General features: G+C 36.0%; 1 protein-coding gene across 5 annotated transcripts in view; it reads right to left on the bottom strand.

Moving 5' to 3' along the window:
* The window catches only part of SYNE2 (spectrin repeat containing nuclear envelope protein 2), a 416,605-nt gene that overhangs the window by 316,940 nt on the left and 79,522 nt on the right, over window positions 1-20,143 (bottom strand). For all 5 annotated transcript variants that reach the window (XM_072629431.1, XM_072629430.1, XM_072629434.1 and 2 more), the window contains exons 3-8: window positions 6,291-6,352; window positions 5,345-5,440; window positions 5,173-5,250; window positions 4,981-5,073; window positions 2,841-3,022; window positions 1,510-1,706 (exon numbers count right to left, since the gene is read on the bottom strand). In XM_072629431.1, the coding sequence (XP_072485532.1) occupies window positions 1,510-1,706; window positions 2,841-3,022; window positions 4,981-5,073; window positions 5,173-5,250; window positions 5,345-5,440; window positions 6,291-6,352 (708 nt within the window). The remainder of the gene's footprint in view (window positions 1-1,509; window positions 1,707-2,840; window positions 3,023-4,980; window positions 5,074-5,172; window positions 5,251-5,344; window positions 5,441-6,290; window positions 6,353-20,143) is intronic.

Below are 20,143 nucleotides of genomic sequence, written 5' to 3'. Positions count from 1 at the left end.
ACTAAAGTGTACATGCTCTTTACTCCTGCAATTCCACTATTAGGTCTAGATTCCAAGCAGCATAGTCTAAGAAAAGGCTTTTTACATATAGCAGCACTTTTGTAGTAGAATTATGGAATTTTAGCAATAGAGATGTGACAAGGGCAGAGTAGAGTGGTGCTGTCATACTATTCCTGGAAGTTATATCTCTTAAAATTAGCTTTTTTGGCTGCCCCATCACACTGTGCTTACATACTTACATACTCATCATCCTGATGCATACATCCAAATCTTCAGAACAACTGTTATCTAACCATATTTTGTAAGAACAACACTTATTTTTACACAGGTTGGAATGATCCCATTCATAAGGCAAGGAGGTTGTTCTTGGGATTTGTTTGGTCCAAAGTGATAAGATTATAAAAAGCCCTACATGGGGAATTCACACCCCTGAGTTTGGCAAAGTTCTAATTGCCCTGTGGAATTGCTTTCTAAACCATCAGAGAGGCCCTAGAGAATTCAGAGCTGAAGGGGAGAAGTATCTATTTTTAATAATTATGTTCTTTTAGCTCTTTGTTATAAAAGTAATTTTTATTTATTTTGTGTTTCAGTAGCGTTTCATTACAGTCCTATGCCTGACTCTCTGGACTGGCCTGGTCAGCATTCATGATGGAAAAAAAACAATGTGTATCCCTAATCTTATACTTATGAAGCTAATTTTTTGTATCCAAGTGTAAGACTACATTTATCACTACTGAATTCCATCTTATTAGATTCAGGTCAATGCCTTAGAGCAGTGATATCTAACGCAAATAAAAATAAGGGCCACTAAGGCACACATAAGGATTCCTTCAGGCCACATGCTGACATAGAAAACATGTCAATATTATCTGTGTTTTATTGTATTTTTGTTTTGTAAAATGTTTCTTAATTATATTTTAATTTGGTTAAGACAACACTCAGGAACATTGTGGGCCTCATACAGCCTACAGGTCATGTATTTGATACCTTTGCTCTATTCTATCATGATCTTGACCCATTGATCTCAATTTGGGGTCACCTGCAAATTCAATAAGCATGTCATCTATGCCTTTATCCATGACATAAATAAGAAGGTTAAACAGCACCAAGCCAAGCACAAATGTCTGGTGTACAACAGTGAAAACTTACTAGAAGATTGGAATTAAAACTATGCGTAGCTGCCCTTTGTCCTCTGCTTCAAGAAACCAGGGCCCCTTCCATGCCCTGATGAAGCATTTGAGTAGAATGTTGGTTGGAAGATCCTAAAATTATTGAAATGGTTCAACTGAATCACCCACTTTCATAAATATTGTTCCTGCCTCTTTCTCTTGAATATGAATGATTCTGCTATGACATTCATGAAGATTATCAGTTTTTCAACCAAGATGTGGAAGTGTCATGACCTGCATAGGTGGATGGAATATTTGTATCATGAATGAGGATTTCATAGAATGCTGCATCTCAAAAAAAAAGAGATATAGGGTGATAAAGAGGAGAGAGATCATTTACCTTCTGGATCCAACAGTCTGGGGATGTTCAGCTCATGTTCTGCAATCCTGAATGCCTCTTTTAGATTGTCTCTACTGGATCTACTCTTTACACTGTTCATATCAATTAGGTCTGGTCTCAAAGCATGAATGACAGCTAAAAAAGCCATTCCATCTCTCCAGCTTGATTTAAAATCTGTAACATTCACAGATTCATGCCTATTACAAATAGAAAAGAAAATGAAAAATAATTTTTACATAACTTAATCAGAACCTTTTCTATTCTAATCAAGAGTAAATAAAATAAAGAATCATGTGACTATTCATAGGAACAATATAAACTATTCTAGGGGAAAGTCTACATTTGGCCTTTTTCTTTAGTGATCCAGTTGTGAGATTTGATGAGGCCCAGGGTCAATCATCAATCAAGCAATATTTAGTAAGTGCCTACTATGTACTTTGCTAAGGGCTGGGGATACAAAAAGGGTCAAAAGATAGTCCCCGCTCTGAAGGAGTTTACACAAAAGCTCTCTTCTAATATGGGCCTGACTTAGGTAGTTTAAGTTCAATATTTAAACTAAAGGCAACAGTGTAGGTGACTCAATAGTTAAGAAAAGGAGGCTTAATTAGCCTTAACATGGAGAAGATGGACACCAAAGATATACTGTCACCATGTACAAACACTGGGTCAGTTGAAGGGGCTATGGTGACTGGCTGGAGCCTTGGAACAAGGCCTAAGAATCAAAGACCCCAACTCTACACAGGTGAGCTTATGTGATGCCCTTAGGTAACTAGGAAGCAATGGTCAAATTGGATTGAGGCCACCAGAAAGCCCCAGGAATCTAGGAAATATGGCTTAAGTCTTAGCCCTTAGACTAATCAAGTCAACAGGTTCCTTGCCTTTTGGGGAAAGAACCAGTCTCTTCCTCTTTAATTCTGGGCCTAATTCACTAGGACAAAATGTAAAGACTGCCACCTAAGTGAAGTTAAAAGTCCATGGGAATGCTGGCTTGCATTACAAAGAGTAATAAGTGGTTCAAGTGAATTACCCACTTTCGTAAATATTATTTCTCTTGAATATGAATGATTTTGCTATGACATTCATGAAGATTATCAACCTTTCATCCATCAAGAAGAAAACCAGGCTTCTCAAACACAGATCTGGATGAAGGACAGCATGGTGATAAAAGGGAAACCTAGCACATTCTCACTATAAGACAGAAAAATCAGCTGCCATGAGGGTTGCTCTCAGTCATCTTCACACTTTGACCTGGAGGAGCTGCAGAGGATGAATAAGACTGAGTCTGTGCTAGGAGCCACAGTAATTGCATCAGATCGTAGAAAATAACTTACGTGGCACATTTTTCCTGGGCCCATAAAAGAAGGGCCTTCTTTGCAGACATCTTCCATCTAGCCTGTGCTTTAGAGCGTTTCTTAGGTGGAGGTCCTGAAGTCTGAGTTAAGTCCACAACACTCACACAATCCAAAGAAGGTTGATTGTAATTACACGAAAGAATCCAAGCCAGCTCTTCAATCTAAGGAGAGAAGACTCCAAAGTTAATGGCAATCAACCTCTGTATCTTCCTCTAGTAAGAGCTTAATATATTTTTACTCAACAAATAAAGACACTGAAAATTGTAAACTGAGAGAAACTGAAGACTATTACAAAATTATAAATATTATAAAATCTACTCATCTCAAGAGTGAGTCAAACAATGAAAGAAGGCATTACAAATTTTATTTATTTATTACAAAGCCCTCAAGTGAGGGCTAGAGGTGCTCTCTGCTTGTTCATTTGTTTTTCCAAAGCAGACTTGGCTTATTATCTCTAATCTAGAATAGCCAAGAGGATAAAATTTCATCCACTTTATAGTAGTTGCTAAGGAAGTGGAGAAAGTAGTTGCGAAGGAATTAAGACCAACGAATCCATTAGAATTATCACAGAATAAGCACCAACTTCTAGCATAAGTGTTGCTTGACCATTTTTCATATCACAGACCCTTTGTCAGGATAGTGAAGTATATGAACAACTTTTCACAATAACATTTTTAAATACATAAGATAAAATGTAAAGAATTTAAAAACAAGCCAGTTATACTGAAATAAAGATAAATTTTTTTCCTATCCATGTTCATGGACCTTCTGAAATCTGTACACAATTCCATCCCCAAGTGGTTCTAGTTTATAGATCCAGGATAAGAAGGCCTGCTCTAGCCTGAGAATGTCCTAGATTCGACCTTTGTGCCCAACATCATTAACAACATAAATGTACAAAAAAGTTCACACTTACATTGTGTTTTAAGGTTTTATAACAACTCTAAGTGATGGGCAGACCAAGTATTTTAGGTACAGACTTGTGATTTCATCAGTGTAAGGAAATCCTAAAGTGGAAAAACCCCTCTACTGATGCATATTGGCAACTTTTCTGTAACTTATAGTACTATGTTGTCACCTGTGGCATTGAAGAGAGAAGTGATTTGCCCCATGGTAACACAGCTACAATGAGAAGCAGGTCTTGAACCCATTTCTTCCTGACTCCAAAGCTACCCTTCTATCTACTACCTGTCAGTGGATGTCCCATTATCTTCATTTTACTGATGAGGAAACTAAGGCTAAGAATTAAAGATGACATTAACCTGTGGTCACACAACTATTAAGTATCCAAGTCAGTATTCAAGCCCAGATCCAAGACCATCCAACATTCTTCCCACTACAACATATCTGCTTGTCTCAGAAGACTTTAATTAGACAGCAAGTATTTACTGAGCATAAGCAAGGTCCCTAGCAATGTACCAAGAATTTTGATTTCAGGATTCCAGTCCTTGATGTTCAGTAGCTTACTATTAGATAATCTGATGCATACACTGGGAAACTATAAATCCTAGGTTTGACTCGTCTGCCATATGTGATACTAGCTTAAGTAACTACTGAGTTAAATGACTACTTAACCAATTTGGGCAAAAAAAAGATAATTTTTTTTTACTACCAATATCACTGAATTGATACAAGCCAAATATTATATAAATGAGAGCTATTATCATCACTGGGCAGTTGGGTGGCACAGTAGATACAGTGCAAACCCTGGAGTCAGGAAGACTCATCTTCCTGAGTTCAAATCTGACCTCAGATACTTCCTAGCTGCATGATCCTAGGGTATTCATTTAACCCCGTTTGCCTCAGTTTCCTTATCTGTAAAATGAGCTGAAGAAGGAAATGGTAAGTCACTTCGGTATCTTTGTCAAGAATACCACAAATGGGGTCATGAAGAGTCAGACACGACTGAAAGGACTAAACAACAAATAGAATTATTGTTATTATTTTCATCAATAATAACTAGAAAATATCTATTAGATCTTTTATTAAGTACCAGAACTTGAAGAGCATAGTAGATTTTCAGGAGTTCAATTATTGTGGACTCATATTCTTTTTATTGTATTTTACAAAAGCTATTATTGAAAGGAAATATATTGTTGCATACAACCAAAGTACTTACATGAAAGTGTAATATAATCGTCCAAATTAGACCAAGAATAATAGATGGATTTCCTTCTACAATATCAGTTACATGAATATTTATGAGCTTGATCTGAGAAAAGAAGAGCATAGTTTAAAGGAAGAAAATATCCCACAGCATGAATCTATTCCTATTACTGATTTTTATTTTAAGTTTTAAATTTATACTTACTGATTGTTTCTTCAGAAATGTCAGGGCATGTTCTATGTTGCTTCTGCACTGAAAGGTATTAGATCCTTTCTCCCGAGCCTGTCATTTTCAAGGGAAATGTCATTGACAAAATAAGAAAGATTTTTTTTTTAATTATCAACAAAAAATTTTCAATTACTGTCTAAAACCTTACCAACTGTTGGCCTGAAAGAACTTCCAACAGATCCAGAAGAACATGTCCTTTTTTAATATCTGTGAAGAGATCTGTTATGACTGAGGGAGGGATATGCTGAAAAAACAAGGTTTGGAAAATTGTTACTTAAATTTTTCAGTTTTAAAACTAAGATCTTTCAGAAAATCAGAATCATTTTCTACTTATTTTAATAGAAAACAAAGTTTTAAGCCAACAAATTTAACAAATTGAATTCATCTCATAGCAAATTTCTGGTAAAGAAACTCCTTTCAGGAATAGATCTTGCACTGACTTTGGGACAAAATACACACTTTTAAGTGCCAATAAAGACCCATAGAATCATATTTATTCATATATTCATGGGGAAAGAATGCTATGCAGTGCTTCCAGACTCCTTTTGGAATTAGAATAATAATAGAAGATAGGTACACAGGGAGAGAGAGACATGTAGAAAATCTACATTCCATTTGACTATTACATTTCTGTTTACCTAACATAATGAGATCAAGAGAAAAAAGAAAATATTACAACTTTAAACATTTTTAATGTCACTATCTGTCAGAGCCAAATGCCCAGGATAATGCCTTAAAAGGTGTTTTTTTTCCCTTGTTAAAAACTGAAATCCAGAACATTTTTTCTTGATTTTTTCCCAAATAGTAAGATAAATTCTACACCTCCTCCATCCTCCCTCCTTTCCCACCCCCTTATCCTCGATTTTATCATGAATTACTTTCTTCTTGTGTTAGGAAAGAAAAGCAGGAAAGTTGATGAAAGATATCTGTCATGGTCACTTTAGCACCTTTTGTCACACAAAGGTATGCCACGACCTGTCATCAAGTCAGTATTTACAAATCTTGTTCGCTGCAAAAACGAAGGATGATAACGAAACCAAAGAAAAGGTCCCTTGGGATTCAGTTTCTTATTTATTTTGTCTTTTATTGCTCACCTTTGCCAATTGCGAATTTATCCAGCAGGTAAAGGTTTTCTTCTGTGTGAGTTCTTGTTCAGCTATGGAATAAAACAAAAAAAGCAACAGTTAAAAAGCAAATTGGAATTTACTAAACTGTCCACAAAGTCACGTTAAACCATTTTTAACTATCCCAAAGCTTCAAAGTCATGCCACCATTGAATTTTTTGTCTGATTCTAAAAGCATGAAGAAAGTACTCCAGAAATACAGTGGATGACTTTCAGCAAAATCAACTGTGTAAGAAAACCAAGATTTGATGATACTAATGGTTTTTCTAAAGATGTTAAAAGATTGAAATAGGTGCCATTTAATTTTTTTTTAATTTCTATCTGTTCAGTTTCTTAGAGGGGACATGACTATGAATAGAATTTAATTAACTGAGCCACAGGACAAAATATCTTTTTTAAGAAAACTCCTTTTCAATTTTAAATAAGAATCTAATCTTGCTAGATAAGATGGCTGTCTGAATGAAGGCTGACAGGCCAGCTCACACACACCTATTCAAGAAAAAAAACCTAAAAGCAATGTCATCCACAGTTAGGATCAAGAAATTCAATGAGAAACTATAATAAGAAATTTCATCCACCCAAAAACTGAACAAAAAGACCATCACAGGATCTGAGCAATACAAAAGAGTACCCTTCAAAAAAGCAACACTGATGGAAGTCTCCCACTGTACTACCAGAGGCAATCCAGAGACACCTGCAGTTCACAAGGCTCTGTAAATAAAGGCAACAAATGCAGAGCGTTCCCACCATAAAGCTCTAAGGTGATCAGAAATACACAGCTTGGGCCTTGGAAGTGACTGACAATGGCACTGACCAGTCCTCTGTGGAAGGCCACAGAGGTTCCTAAGTCCACATTTTTTCCTCTGATACCATAAAGGACCCTGAAGAGTCAGTGCTGTGAATCTCAAAGATCCAGGGATACCTGAAACCTAACAGCACTCTTAACGTGGAGACAACACAGGAAGTAGATGTATGTACAGGAACCCAGATGACCTAGGTCAAGACCAAGCAGAGGCAACCATCCCATTTGGATATAGAAAGAGAACCGATACCTTAGAAGAGAACATGATAAACCTTACCCAAGAAATAGATTCTGTGAAAATTAGAATAGATAAAAGAGAAATCAATAGTTCCATAAAACAAAACCAAAAGATTGGAAAAATAAAAGAAAATGTAAGGAAAAAATTCCCCTAGAAAAGAAGCCAAGGAGAGATAATTTAAAAATTATCATACTTGCTTTAAGAAATGAAAAATATGCAGATCTATTATTACCAGAGGGCAAAGTGAAAATATTAAGAATCCACTATTTACTTCCCGTAAGAAAATCTAAAAAGAAGAGTCCCAGGAATATTACAGCCAAAATCTAATGATTCTAGGTCAAAGAAAAAAAATACTGCAAAAGTAGAAAGATAGCATTCAGATACCAAGGAATCACATAAGACTTGGCAGCAACCACTACAAAGGGGAGAAAAATCTTGTAATACACGAGGTGGTGGGGAGGGGGAGGAATGAACCTTTAACAGAATTTAACCAGGACTTTCAAGTATTCTTGAACAAAAGCTGAGCTAAGTAGAAATTTTGAAATATAAAACACAAGTCAAGAGAAATGTAGAAAGATTTTTTTTGGAACAATTGGAAAGATTCAAACAAAGACTAACATTCTAATGGGAGAAAAAAACATGTCTCTTCAGAACTTTACTGTTTTCAAAGGGCATTAAAGTAGTTAAATAAGAAAAATAGAGTGCCTAGAAGTGTATTGGTTCTGTTCTGATATTTTTTAGAAGGATAAAGGGTTAGAATCAGAGGGAAGGTGAAATATAAGAATAATATAGAAATGAGGAAGAAGAGGGTAGAACTTATTTCTCAAAAATCATATATGTGCAAATAATAGTAGACAAACAGGGAATTAAGTGAGGTGAAAAGGAATCAAATCAACCTCAGTCTTATCTGAAACCCACAAAGGTTGATTAAATACACATACACACACACACACACACACACACACACACACACACACACACACACACACATATATATAAATACATCAAACACAACAAGGAAAAGGAAGGGCTAAGAGGAAGAATAATACCAGTTAGGGAACAATTGTAATCAAAACAAACTTCACCTATAAGAGCGTGAATTCTGAAGGGGAAATTAAAAGGAAAAGAAAGAAATAACTGACAGGAATCGTTGGTGGGGTCTGGTCAAGGGGAAAAGTGGAGGGTCAACAGAACCAAAGTACATTGCATCATATATAAACCACCAGTGATAATTACATTCCTTCTCTTTCATTAATTTCTTTGTAAAGTGTGGGGTAAGGGGGACTAACTAGGGATAAAAATATTTGCACCATGTTTTTCTGATAAAGACTCAATATCCAAATGTCTAAGAAACTGATACAAATATATATAAAAAAGAATCATTCCTCAATTAATAAATAGAAAAGGATAGGAACAGGTAGCTGTCAAAGTTAAGCACAAGCTGTAAATAGCTATATGAAAAAAATGCAAAAATCATTCATGTAAGGGGGGCATCTCATAGCCCCCAACCCCAATTAATGTAACTGACTCTAAATCCTTTATCAGGTAAGAATACCTCTCGGGCTGAATTACAAGATCAATCAATCAAATATGTAACCTGGCTTTGAAAATTCCTAGATGCTTCTATTGAATCAACCAATCACTCAGTCACCAGTATAGACCAGGTTGGAAGAATAAATGCCATTGGATAAAATTCAATAAAGAAATGTACTAAGATTGGTTGAACGACTCAAATACACCTCTGGTCGTAGATGTATCAGAGAACAAGAAACTAGCAGATGCAGTCTAGTAATGGCTTCAGAAGTTACGGTTTGAGATCGCTTTGTGGAGCCAGGCATTGTGCCTGTCAAGTGCACCACCATTCTTCCAGTCAGGAAGGTTTGCATCTCCGGTGTTATCCTAGACACCTTACTCTCACTCACCCCACCTAGAATGTAAGTTGCCAAATCTTATTTTTCTATCTCCATGACACCTCTCCCATACATCCCTTCCTCTCTATTCACAGTACCACCACTGTAGTCTTGTTAGTCTTTTTCAATCATGTCTGATGCTTTGTAACCTCATTTGGGTTTTTCTTGGGAAAGAAACTGGAGTGATCTCATCATTTCTTTCTCCAGCTCATTTTACAGATGAGGCAAACAAGGTTAAGTGGCTTACCCAAGGTTATATAGCTAGATTAAAATTCAGGAAGTGAGTCTTCCTGACTTCAGGTCCAGCACTCTATCCACTGTGCCTCCTAGGTACTCCATATCAATGTTAGCTGGTATTATTGTTGTTATTTTACTATCTTCTTACATGATACTCCTCTCTAGGCACTTCACTTCCCAGCCATATGGGTCTACTTGTTCTTCACTGTGATATAATGAGGATTCCTATCCACCCCCACCCCCAAAAAGGAGATTAGTTTCCCCAAAAAGGCAACAGTTATCTCTGGGACTTGATTGGTCTCTGATTCCCCTGGCACTTCCCAGTTACCTAAGGGCCTTAAAAAGTCCTACCCACATGAACTTGGGGTTGCTCTGACCTGAATTTCTGAAGACCACTTGACTCAACATCCCTTGCCTTGGTGACCAGACAAAATTACATATGGACAGGAAGTGGTCCTCATCCAGAAAAACTAAGTGTTGCTACATCACTGTTGTGTATCCTTTCTGTGCTAGCTCAAAGCAGTGACTTGAGAGTGCTTCATTTTTGTCTCACATCAAACCTGAACCGTAACAGTGCTGGTTTGAGGACTACCTCTACATGCACATAGGACATTCACCTCTCATCTCTTTGCTTACATACTGGTAGCCCTTCATGTTTGGAATGAACTTCCTCCTCATCTCCACCTCTTGGAAGCTTCGGTCTTCTTCAAGACTCAGATCAAGTGCTGCTCTCTACATGAAGCTTTTCTTTATATCCCCAGCTATTAACTTACTCTTTCTCAAAGTTACCTGAACTGAAAACAATTTATTTTGTATATATTATGTATATAGTTATGTGTGAGCACACACACACATACATCTTGTCTTCCCTAATAGAAAGTTAGCTCCTTGAGGTCAGAGTGCTATTTTACTTTTGTCTCTATATATAGCTCTAATATTTAGCTTTAGTGCCTAAAATACAGTAAGTACTTAATAAATGATTGATTTGGAAATTAAAACAAATCTGAGGAAACATCTCACACCTCTCAGATTAGCCAATATGATAAAAAAAGAAAATGATAAATGTTGGAAGGTATATGTGAAAATTGGACACTAATGCTCTTTTGGTAGAGTTACAAACTGATCCACCATTCTGTAGAGATATTTGGAACTATGCCCAAAGGGCTATAAAATCATGCATACCCTTTCACCTAGCAATACCACTGCTGGCTTTGTATCCCAAAGATATTATAAGGAGGAGATGGGGGAAGACCAATTTGTACAATAGTAGCTCTTTTTGTAGTGACTGAGAATTGGAAATCAAGGGAGATGCCTATCAATTGGGAGATGCCTGAACAAGCTATGGTATATGATTGTGATGGAATATTATTGTGCTATAGGAAATGATAAGCAGAATGATTTCAGAAAAGCCTGGAGTTACATGAACTGATGCAAAGTGAAGTGAGCAGAGTACAAAGTGCTAGCAATATTGTATGGTGATCAACTTTGAATGACTTAGCTATTCTCAGCAATACAATGATAGAAGACAATCTCAAAGAACTCATGATGAAACATGCTATCCACATCCAGAGAAAGAACTGACACTGTCTGAACATAGACCAGCGCATGCTATTTTCTCTTTCTTTCTTCCTTCCTTTTTTTCATTCTTTTTCTTTTGAGTCTTATTATACAATATTACTAATATGGAAATATTTTACATGACTGCATTATATATTGCTTACCATCTCAGGGAGGGGGAAGAAGAGGAACAGATAGAATTTGGAAGTCAAATTTTTTTTTAAAAAAAGCACAAATGTTAAAAATTGTTTTAACATGTAATTGAGAGGAAAATAAAATATTATTTACAAAACAAATGATTCAATAGAATTTTAGTGTTTTTTATATATTACATTTCTAATGTATATTATTAAATTTAATTTAAACTAGTTTGATACTCTGTTTTTTTCTTATTTTTCTTTCTCTTTTTAAGTAACATGACTACATCAGTTTGGGTATACATTGTAATAATCAAGCTACATAGAATTTTAGGTTTCATAGAGAATGTCACCTTTCTAATCAAACCCATAATTAAATCCATTAAGAGAATGTATATAATTATATAGCATGACAGTCTGGTTCCATAACTGAGACTATTAGATTTATGTTTAGGAATCTTTGATAGTCTTTTTCTATATCTCATTGCAAGCACTGAAACATACACTGGGGACCCACTGCTTTCCTCAATCAGTAAGAACATTATTCTCTTGACAATGGAGAGAAAGTGTTTTTCCTTTTATTGCATGTTTTCAGGATGAAGTCATATGATGGAATTACATTAACTAGGGCTATTAAAAGTAGGAAAAAATCTATTAATTGTTACCCTGCTGCAGTGTAATAATTTAGTGTACTGCCCTATACCAAAACCATTCTCTAAAGGTTTCCCTGAGGTGATAAGATGGGGCACTCAAAAGCAATGCCAGTAGAGCACAGGCTCTAGCAGGTCCTACCCAACTGGAAAGACTCCAAGTACATACAGGAAATGAATTGTATGTCTGTCATTCAAGGACTAGGCAAGGTAAGTACATGTATATTCATCAACAAATGGTTAGTTACCAGGTGGTGATTTTGTTTGGTCACAGAAACTCATTAAATTTTGTCCACAAAGGCTTAGTGAGATTTTGACCTCTATCAATGAAGGGATGACCCATATCAAAATAATTAGAATTCCTTGAAGTATTAAAGAATTCCAGTGATAAAACTGAAAAGTTATAGGGAAGGAATATTCTTCCTTGCCCCTAAGATAGTGCCATATATGTTCAAAGTGAACCTCATTCAATTTTTTTAATAGAATTTAAGAAGGGATGGGTGGAATTTTATTAATAATGCTACTAAGCCTAGTAGACACAAACAACACTTTCAAGGGCTGGGAGAAGGGAAAAGAATGACAGAAAACAAATGACTCTGTGTTAAATGACCTTGGGGGATATGAGATGTCATCAGAGTTGACAAATCAGAAAACTGAAGCATATAACATACAGCAAAAGGTTGACTTGTTGACTTGGACCAGGATTCTTAACTTTGGGTTCAAGAATTTGTTTTAATAATTTGATAAGCTGTATTTTAATGTAATTGGTTTCCTTTCACCAGACTGCCAAAGGGGACCACCAAACACAAAAAAAATTAAGAACTCTTGCCTTAGAGTGTTTCTCATGTCCAATGTCTTTGAGTAAAAGTCAGCTATGGAATCATGTAGTCACAGAAAGTTAAAGCTGGAAATGACCTTAGAACTGATTTTACACTATTTCCCTCTAAGAGGTAATGAATGCTCTTTCAAAGTATTCTTTCACTAAATGTTTGGTGCTACCCAAAAAGACTAATAATGAACAGAGAGAACTGGGCTAACCCAAGTCATTAAAGAAAGCAGAGTTTGGTTCAATTATTTACAACCTAATACTTATTGATTATTGACAGTTGTGGTATCTACAATATTACTAACTTATCAGGGATGGGGATAGGGGAGTGTTAAAGAAAATCAGTCTGATATGGAAGGAACAGCATTGTACTTAGAGTTGAGTTTGAAGCCCAGCTCTGTACTCACTATCAATGTGACTTTGGACAAAATTAGCTCTCTAGGACTCAGTTTCCACATATTTTAAATGAGAAAGTTGGACTACATTTCCTCTGAGGTCCCTTCTGACTACATAGCATACAATCCTATGTGTTTGATAAGATGTGATTGAGTGTTCAATTAGAAAATGTTGATGCCAACCCTCTAAAACATTAAATGAGATGCAGCAAGGTAGAGTTGATCAGAATGCCAGATATGAGTCAGGCAGACCTGGTTTCATCTCTTGCCACTGAATGCAAGGGATTGCAGATATAGAACCACAAGGGACCTCAGAGATTATCTAGTGCAACTCCCTTATTTGACAGATGAGAAAAGAGAAATACAAAGGTTAAGCAATATGCCCAAGGTCACACGGGTAGTAAGTAACAGGCAAGATTTTAAGCTAGGTCCTCTGAATCCAGTCTTCTGAATTTTAGATCTTCCAAATCCTATATACCAGCTACAAGACCATGTATGGGCAAGTCACTTGAGTTCTCAGTGCCATAGGTAATTCACTCGCTAAGACTTACGGTAACATAGCTACAAAGGAAGGTTTTGAATTGAGTTCCCTACACTGATATAAAATATTTGCACAAATACATCTGTGTATGTATATGCATATGTGAGTATTACATATATATATGTATATATATTTGTTCAGTCGTTCAGTTGTGTCCAACTCTTCATGACTCTGTAAGTCATAACATGCCAATACTGTCCATGGGATTTTCTTGGCACAGATACTGGAATGGTTTGCCATTTCCTTCTCTAGTGCATTAAGGGAAACACAGATTAAGTGACGTCTCTAGGGTCACACAGCCAGTGAGTATCTGAGACTGGTTTCACAAGCATATAACAATGAGGTCAGCACAATGGTTCTGTAGACCTTCATTGCTATATGCTTGTGAAACATGGACAGTCTACCACAGCCATGCCAGGAAACTGAATCACTTCCACTTTAACTGTGTTAGGAAGATTCTGAGGATCACCTGGCAGAATAAGGTACCAGACACTGAAGTCCTTGCTTGAGCTGAACTGCCAAGTATTCAAACTATGTTTCAGAGAGCACAACTCCAATGGGCTGGCCACGTAGTTCGAATGCAAAATATACGCAAGCCCAAAAGACTATTTTATGGAGAACTTGCATGGAACAGGCAATCACATAGTGGCCAGAAGAAACTATACAAGGAAACTCTCAAAGTCTCTCTCAAGAACTTTGGATTTGACTGTGCAACATGGGAGACACTGGCACAGGACCGCTCAGCATGGCATGCCCACATAAGAAAAGGTGCTGTACTCTTTGAGCAAAGCAGAATTGAGACAGCACAAAGTAAACACAAGATGCACAAATTTGGGACATCCGCCCCAAATATTCACAAGGACTATCTGTGCCCAACCTGTGGCAGAGCATTCCGAGCTCATATTGGTCTGATCAGCCACTGTTGGACACACTGAAATTTCATTTTACAATGGTGGTGTCATTTTGGTCCTCTTCGAAGATGAAGGACAACAACCAATCTGAGACTGGATATGAACTCAGGTTTTCCTGACTCCAGGTCAAGAGCTCTATAAATTAGCCACCTAACTGCCTCCATGTTTGTGTGTGTGTAAATATATATGTATATATACATATATGTGCATATTCATAATATATATACATTTTTAAACCAGTCTTATTATCATCACTCTAGGGAGATGGTTTCCAGTTAGGTACACCTATATGCATATGGATCTGTGACTTGCCCAGGATCATATAACTAGTACATATCAGGCACATCTTAAAAGAAGGTCTTCCCAATTCAGACAAGCTCCCTATTCACTATAACACACTATGCCATGCTGCCTTTCATTTACACACCCACACCCACATACACACACACACACACACACACACACACATACACACTATTGCTTATATCAGGAGTGTATAGAAAAAAGGTTTGATTTCCTCTGTTTTGCTTCAAAATTTCCTGAAGTCATTTAACTATAATCTGGTGATATTACATATATGTTTTGTACCCACTCTAAGAATACTATATAATAATAATATATGTAACATATAATATGCTTAATATTTTTATATAACAATTCATAATGCAATATATAATTATATGTAATATAATAATAGCTAGCATTTATACATTACTTTAATGTTTGCAAAAAGGTTTTATAAATATTAACTAATTTTGTCACAAAAACCTGAGAGGTAGATGCTATTATCACCATTTTACAAATAAGGAAACTGAGACAGATGTTAAGTGACTTGCCCAAGATCACACAGTGAGTAAGTGTCTGAGGCTGGCTTTGAACTCAGATCTTCCTGACTCTTCCTGACTCTAGATCTACCAGTCTATTCATTGTGTCAACTAGCTGTCTAGTTTAGAAAACACTGGTACAGTGGGAAGAGCACTGGGTCAGTAGCCCTCCAATGGCTGTAGAGGACAAAAAAAATGAGGAAAGAAAGAGTGATGTAAACATATAAATATGGAAATGGGAAAGAAGGAAAGAAAAAGACATAGAGTCAAACAGAGAGAGGAAAAAGCAATAAAGAAAATAGGGAAACAAACAGAAAAGCAGCAGGGGAGTAGGCGGGGAGAGGGAGAGAGAGAAAGAGAGAGAGAGAGAGAGAGAGAGAGAGAGAGAGAGAGAGAGAGAGAGAGAGAGAGAGAGAAGAAATGGAAATATAACTAAAGACAAAAGCAGAGAGGCTAATTGGCTTGGGTTTTAAAAGAGAGGTATTAGTCAAGAGTTCATACCCAACAATCCACTCAGATTGGGTGCAAAGTGTAGTCAGTCATAATCACCTGCTCTTTAAAATGCTGATTACCTTATTAGCTACTGTTCACAACTCTTTAAATGCTCAAATCCTCATTTATAGGCTACACCCTAAATGGAAGAATCAAAATATTCTCCACAGAAAGTTCCTAAGGGCAACACTACTTGGTGGATTTCTTATATTATTTCTTCTTAGCATTGAAAAGCATAACTATTCTAATAAGTAGAAAGTGGGGAAGAAGAAAGGAAAAACAAAATATAAAAGGACCCTCCCTGGGTTATGCATTTCTATAGCTGCCAGGGAAACAGAACAAGAGTCATGAAGAGAAATAGAAAGTTCTAAAATCTTATTGTGTGGGTGTTTCTTCAGTCCTACCCTATATCTTCTTAATTTTCATTCAAGAAAAATATTTGAACATTAATTTTGAGGAAGGATTTATGGAATTAAGGGCATTTCATCTAAGCATTATTACTGTAAAAACACATTTAATCCTAGAGTTCTTTGCGATTCAAGGTTCCTTTAGAGAGTTAGCAACTCAAACACATAGCTTAAAGGGCATTTAAATGAAAGTAATTTGGGTTCAGGGTGTGGACTCCAGTGAGCAACAAAATACTCCTAGCTGGAGGGTGCCAACAAGGTCCAGGGAAGCTAATATCTTTGTTTTGACTCTAAAAAACAATACTAGCAATGTTGTTCCAGGCCAAAATAGTTACTTTGGTCAAAAGAATCCCTAAGTTTCCATTTAACTTTAGGACAAAGCATGTTCACAACAGGGCATTATTAAGGCTGTTAGTTATTACATTAAAAATATTGCAGATGGGCTTTCATCCCCTTGATTGTGGACTTTTGTTCCCTCTTTTCCATTCCTACTGCCCCTATACTAATTCTTGGTATTCTACAAAAGCCTAACTAGTCTCCTCACCTCCAATTTCCTAATCTTTCTCCCCAACCTCTACCTCTGCCTTCCTTCCCCTCCCATTAGCCTAATCTTAAAACTCCTTACTGCCTTTTCAGAGGAAGAAATCAAAACTATCTATAAGTCATATGAAAAAATGCTCTAAATCACTATTGATATCACTATTAACATGCAAATCAAAACAACTGTGGGCTACCAGTCCACACCGATCAGATTGGCTTATGTGACAGAAAAGGGAAATAACAAATGTTGGAGAGGATGTGGGAAAATTAGGACACTAATGCACTGTTGGTGAAGTTGTATTCAACCATTTTAGAGAGCAATCTGGAACTATCCCCAAAAGGCTATAAAACCACATATACCCTTTGACCATGCAATACTACTACTAGATCGGTATCCCAAAGAGATAAAAAACAAAAAGGAAAGTGACCTACATGTACAAAAATATTTAAAGTAGCTCCTTTAGTGGTGGCAAATAACAAATTGCGGTTAATGATTGTAATGGAATACTATTGTACTATAAGAAGTTATGAGCAGGATGCTTTCAGAAAAACCTGGAAAAAACTTACACGAACTGCTGCAATGTGAAATGAGCAAAACCAGAAGAGGTTACACACTAGCAGCAATATTGTATCATGATTAACTGTTAATGACTTAGCTATCCTCAGCAACACAATGAATGATACAAGACAACTCTAAGATGCTTATAATGAAACATGCTATCCAGCTCCAGAGAAAGAATTGATGGAATCTGAATACAGATCAAAGCATAATCTTTTCAACTTTCTTTTTCTTTCTTTCTTTTTTGTTGTATTTTTATTTCACAACATGACATATGAAAATGTTTTACATGACTGCACATGTATAACCTATATCACACTGCTTGCATTCTCAATGAAGGGGGAGGGGAGGGAAGAAGGGAGAGAATTTGGAAAACTAAATTTTCAAAAAATTAATGTTAAAAATTGTTTTACATGTAATTGCAGAAAAAGTAAAATACTATTTTTTTTAAAAGTCCTTACTGCCTACTAAGGTAAAAATTCTTTAACCTTACATTCAAGGCCCTCCTTAATCTAACCTGAAAAAATTTTTCTCACTCTTCCATCATATTTACACTTCCCACATACTCCACTCAACGTGAACTATTCTCTTTCACCTGAATTAATTTATCTCTGAATGTTTGTTCATGCCATTCCATACATCTAGGCCCTTCTCTGGGGCTATCCAAATTCTACTTATCCTTCAAAGACCAGTTCAAATATTACCATCATTAATAAAACCTTCCCCATTCACCCCATAATCATAAGTAATCACTTCTTCTGAATTATACTCTCTGCTTCAGTCATTTCATGGAATCTCTAAATCATTAACTTAATGGTAACTTAACTTTAACTTAAAGGTAATCTAATCCAACTCTTTCATTTTATAGATGCGGAAACTGAGGTTTGCAACTGAGTCAGAATTTGAAGTTGGAATCTCTTACTCCAAGTCCAATTCTCTTTGCCCATCCCACCCACGTTGTACCAGACTTTTACTGCACCATACCTTGAAGTAGTCATCATAATCATATAATGATGAGCTCAATAATTTTAGAAAAACATGGAAAGACTTGCAGAAAATAAAGAAGACCAAATGAGTAGAACCAAGAGAACACTGAATATAGTAACAGCAATATTGCTTAAAGAAGGACTTTGAAGTTATTTTGACTATTACAAATACCCAAATTAATGATCAAAGGACATATGAAGAAAGATGCTCTCTGCATCCAGAGAAAGAACTGATAAATAGAAGTATGTATAGAATAATTTTATAATTTTATAATAATTTTTTAGAATAGAATAGAATTTTATAGAATAGAACAATTTTTATAATTACATATATATAATTTATATCTATATACACAATACATCCACACATATATACCTATTTTTGTCTAATGGGAGCCATCCCAAGGGTTGGTGGGGGAGAGAAATTTACATGATAATTTTGTATATTTGAAAGGAATAGCAAGTTGCACATAATAGATTTACAGTTTGGTGTGCAATCATTTTTATTGTACTATGTTATGGAAATGTTTGTTTTATTCCATAAATTAAAAATAAAATTTAACAAAAAAAATTAGAGTACTCACACCTTACCTCTTCTGTTAGACTGTAAGTTTCTTGAAGACAAAGAGGTGTCATTCATCTTTACAACTGCCCATAGCTAGAACAATGCACTGCATATAATGAGGGCTCAATAAATATTGGTTGAATAATTGAGTGAAATTATGTATGTGAAAGTATAGATGAATAAATTCATTTTAAATGTATTCACTAGCAATAATCAAACTTACTGGTCTTTCCTATAAAGGAAAATTAAATCCCTGAGTACCAGTTTCCTGTAGTTGAAAAAACATTATTCAAATAGTTGTTGCCTGAACATGTCCCACGTTCAATGCCCTGGTTCTGTCATGTACTATCTCTGATCTAGGGCAAGTTATTTCCCCTCTCTGAGCTTCAGTTTCCTCACATATAAAATTAGAGAGATGGACTAGATGCTCTTTGGTCATTTCCCATTTTGAATCCTATGGTGCACTAGATAGAGTGCTGGACCTAGAGCAGGAAAATTTGAAATCAATTTCAGCCTTAGATACTAACTCCCTGTAAGATCCTGGGCAAATCATTTACCTTCTCTTTGCCTCAGTTTCCTCACCTATAAAAATGGAGAGAATAATAGTACCTAGCTCCTAGGGTTGTGAATATAAAATGAAATAATATTTGTAAAGCATTTCGAAAATCTTTAAAGTGCTACCTATTACTCAACATTATGTTTCTTGCATTTTTTCCTTTAGTGTACAAACCAATGTGATGATATTCAGGGAACTAACCTCCTCAGTTGCCAAGTCACACAGAATATATCAACCCTAAGGAGACAACATCACATTTATGTGGAGTTGCCAGCACCTCAGCGATAGCAGAATAACATCTTGGACCACTCAATTAGATACTGGATGGTTTATTCTGCTTCTTCGTTATCCTGATAGAATACCAAGAATCAAAGTACATGACATAGACTAAAGAAACTTCAAGATCATGCCCAGTTCTCAAGAATCTGAGACAAGGGTGGTCTGGCGGATGCTATTTCAAAAGTAATCCAACATTTTATTTTAGCCTTAACTTACAATCTTCTCCTTAATGAAATGTTTTGCTTGAGCTGCTCTCTACTAACTACTGAACTAAATATAATTCACTGACTTTCTCATAGTGCCTTTCTTGTGGGAACAGAATCACAAGTATAAAAACAAACAAAAAAAAAGATCAGGAGAGTTAAACAGGAAAATTCAATTGGTTAAAAATAAAAAGGGGAAATTTTAAAG

Source organism: Notamacropus eugenii, chromosome 1 (genome assembly GCF_028372415.1).
Source record: "Notamacropus eugenii isolate mMacEug1 chromosome 1, mMacEug1.pri_v2, whole genome shotgun sequence".
NCBI classification, from domain to species: domain Eukaryota; kingdom Metazoa; phylum Chordata; class Mammalia; order Diprotodontia; family Macropodidae; genus Notamacropus; species Notamacropus eugenii.
The sequence above is the reverse complement of the archived record's forward strand: the minus strand, read 5'-3'. Positions and strand labels throughout refer to the sequence as shown.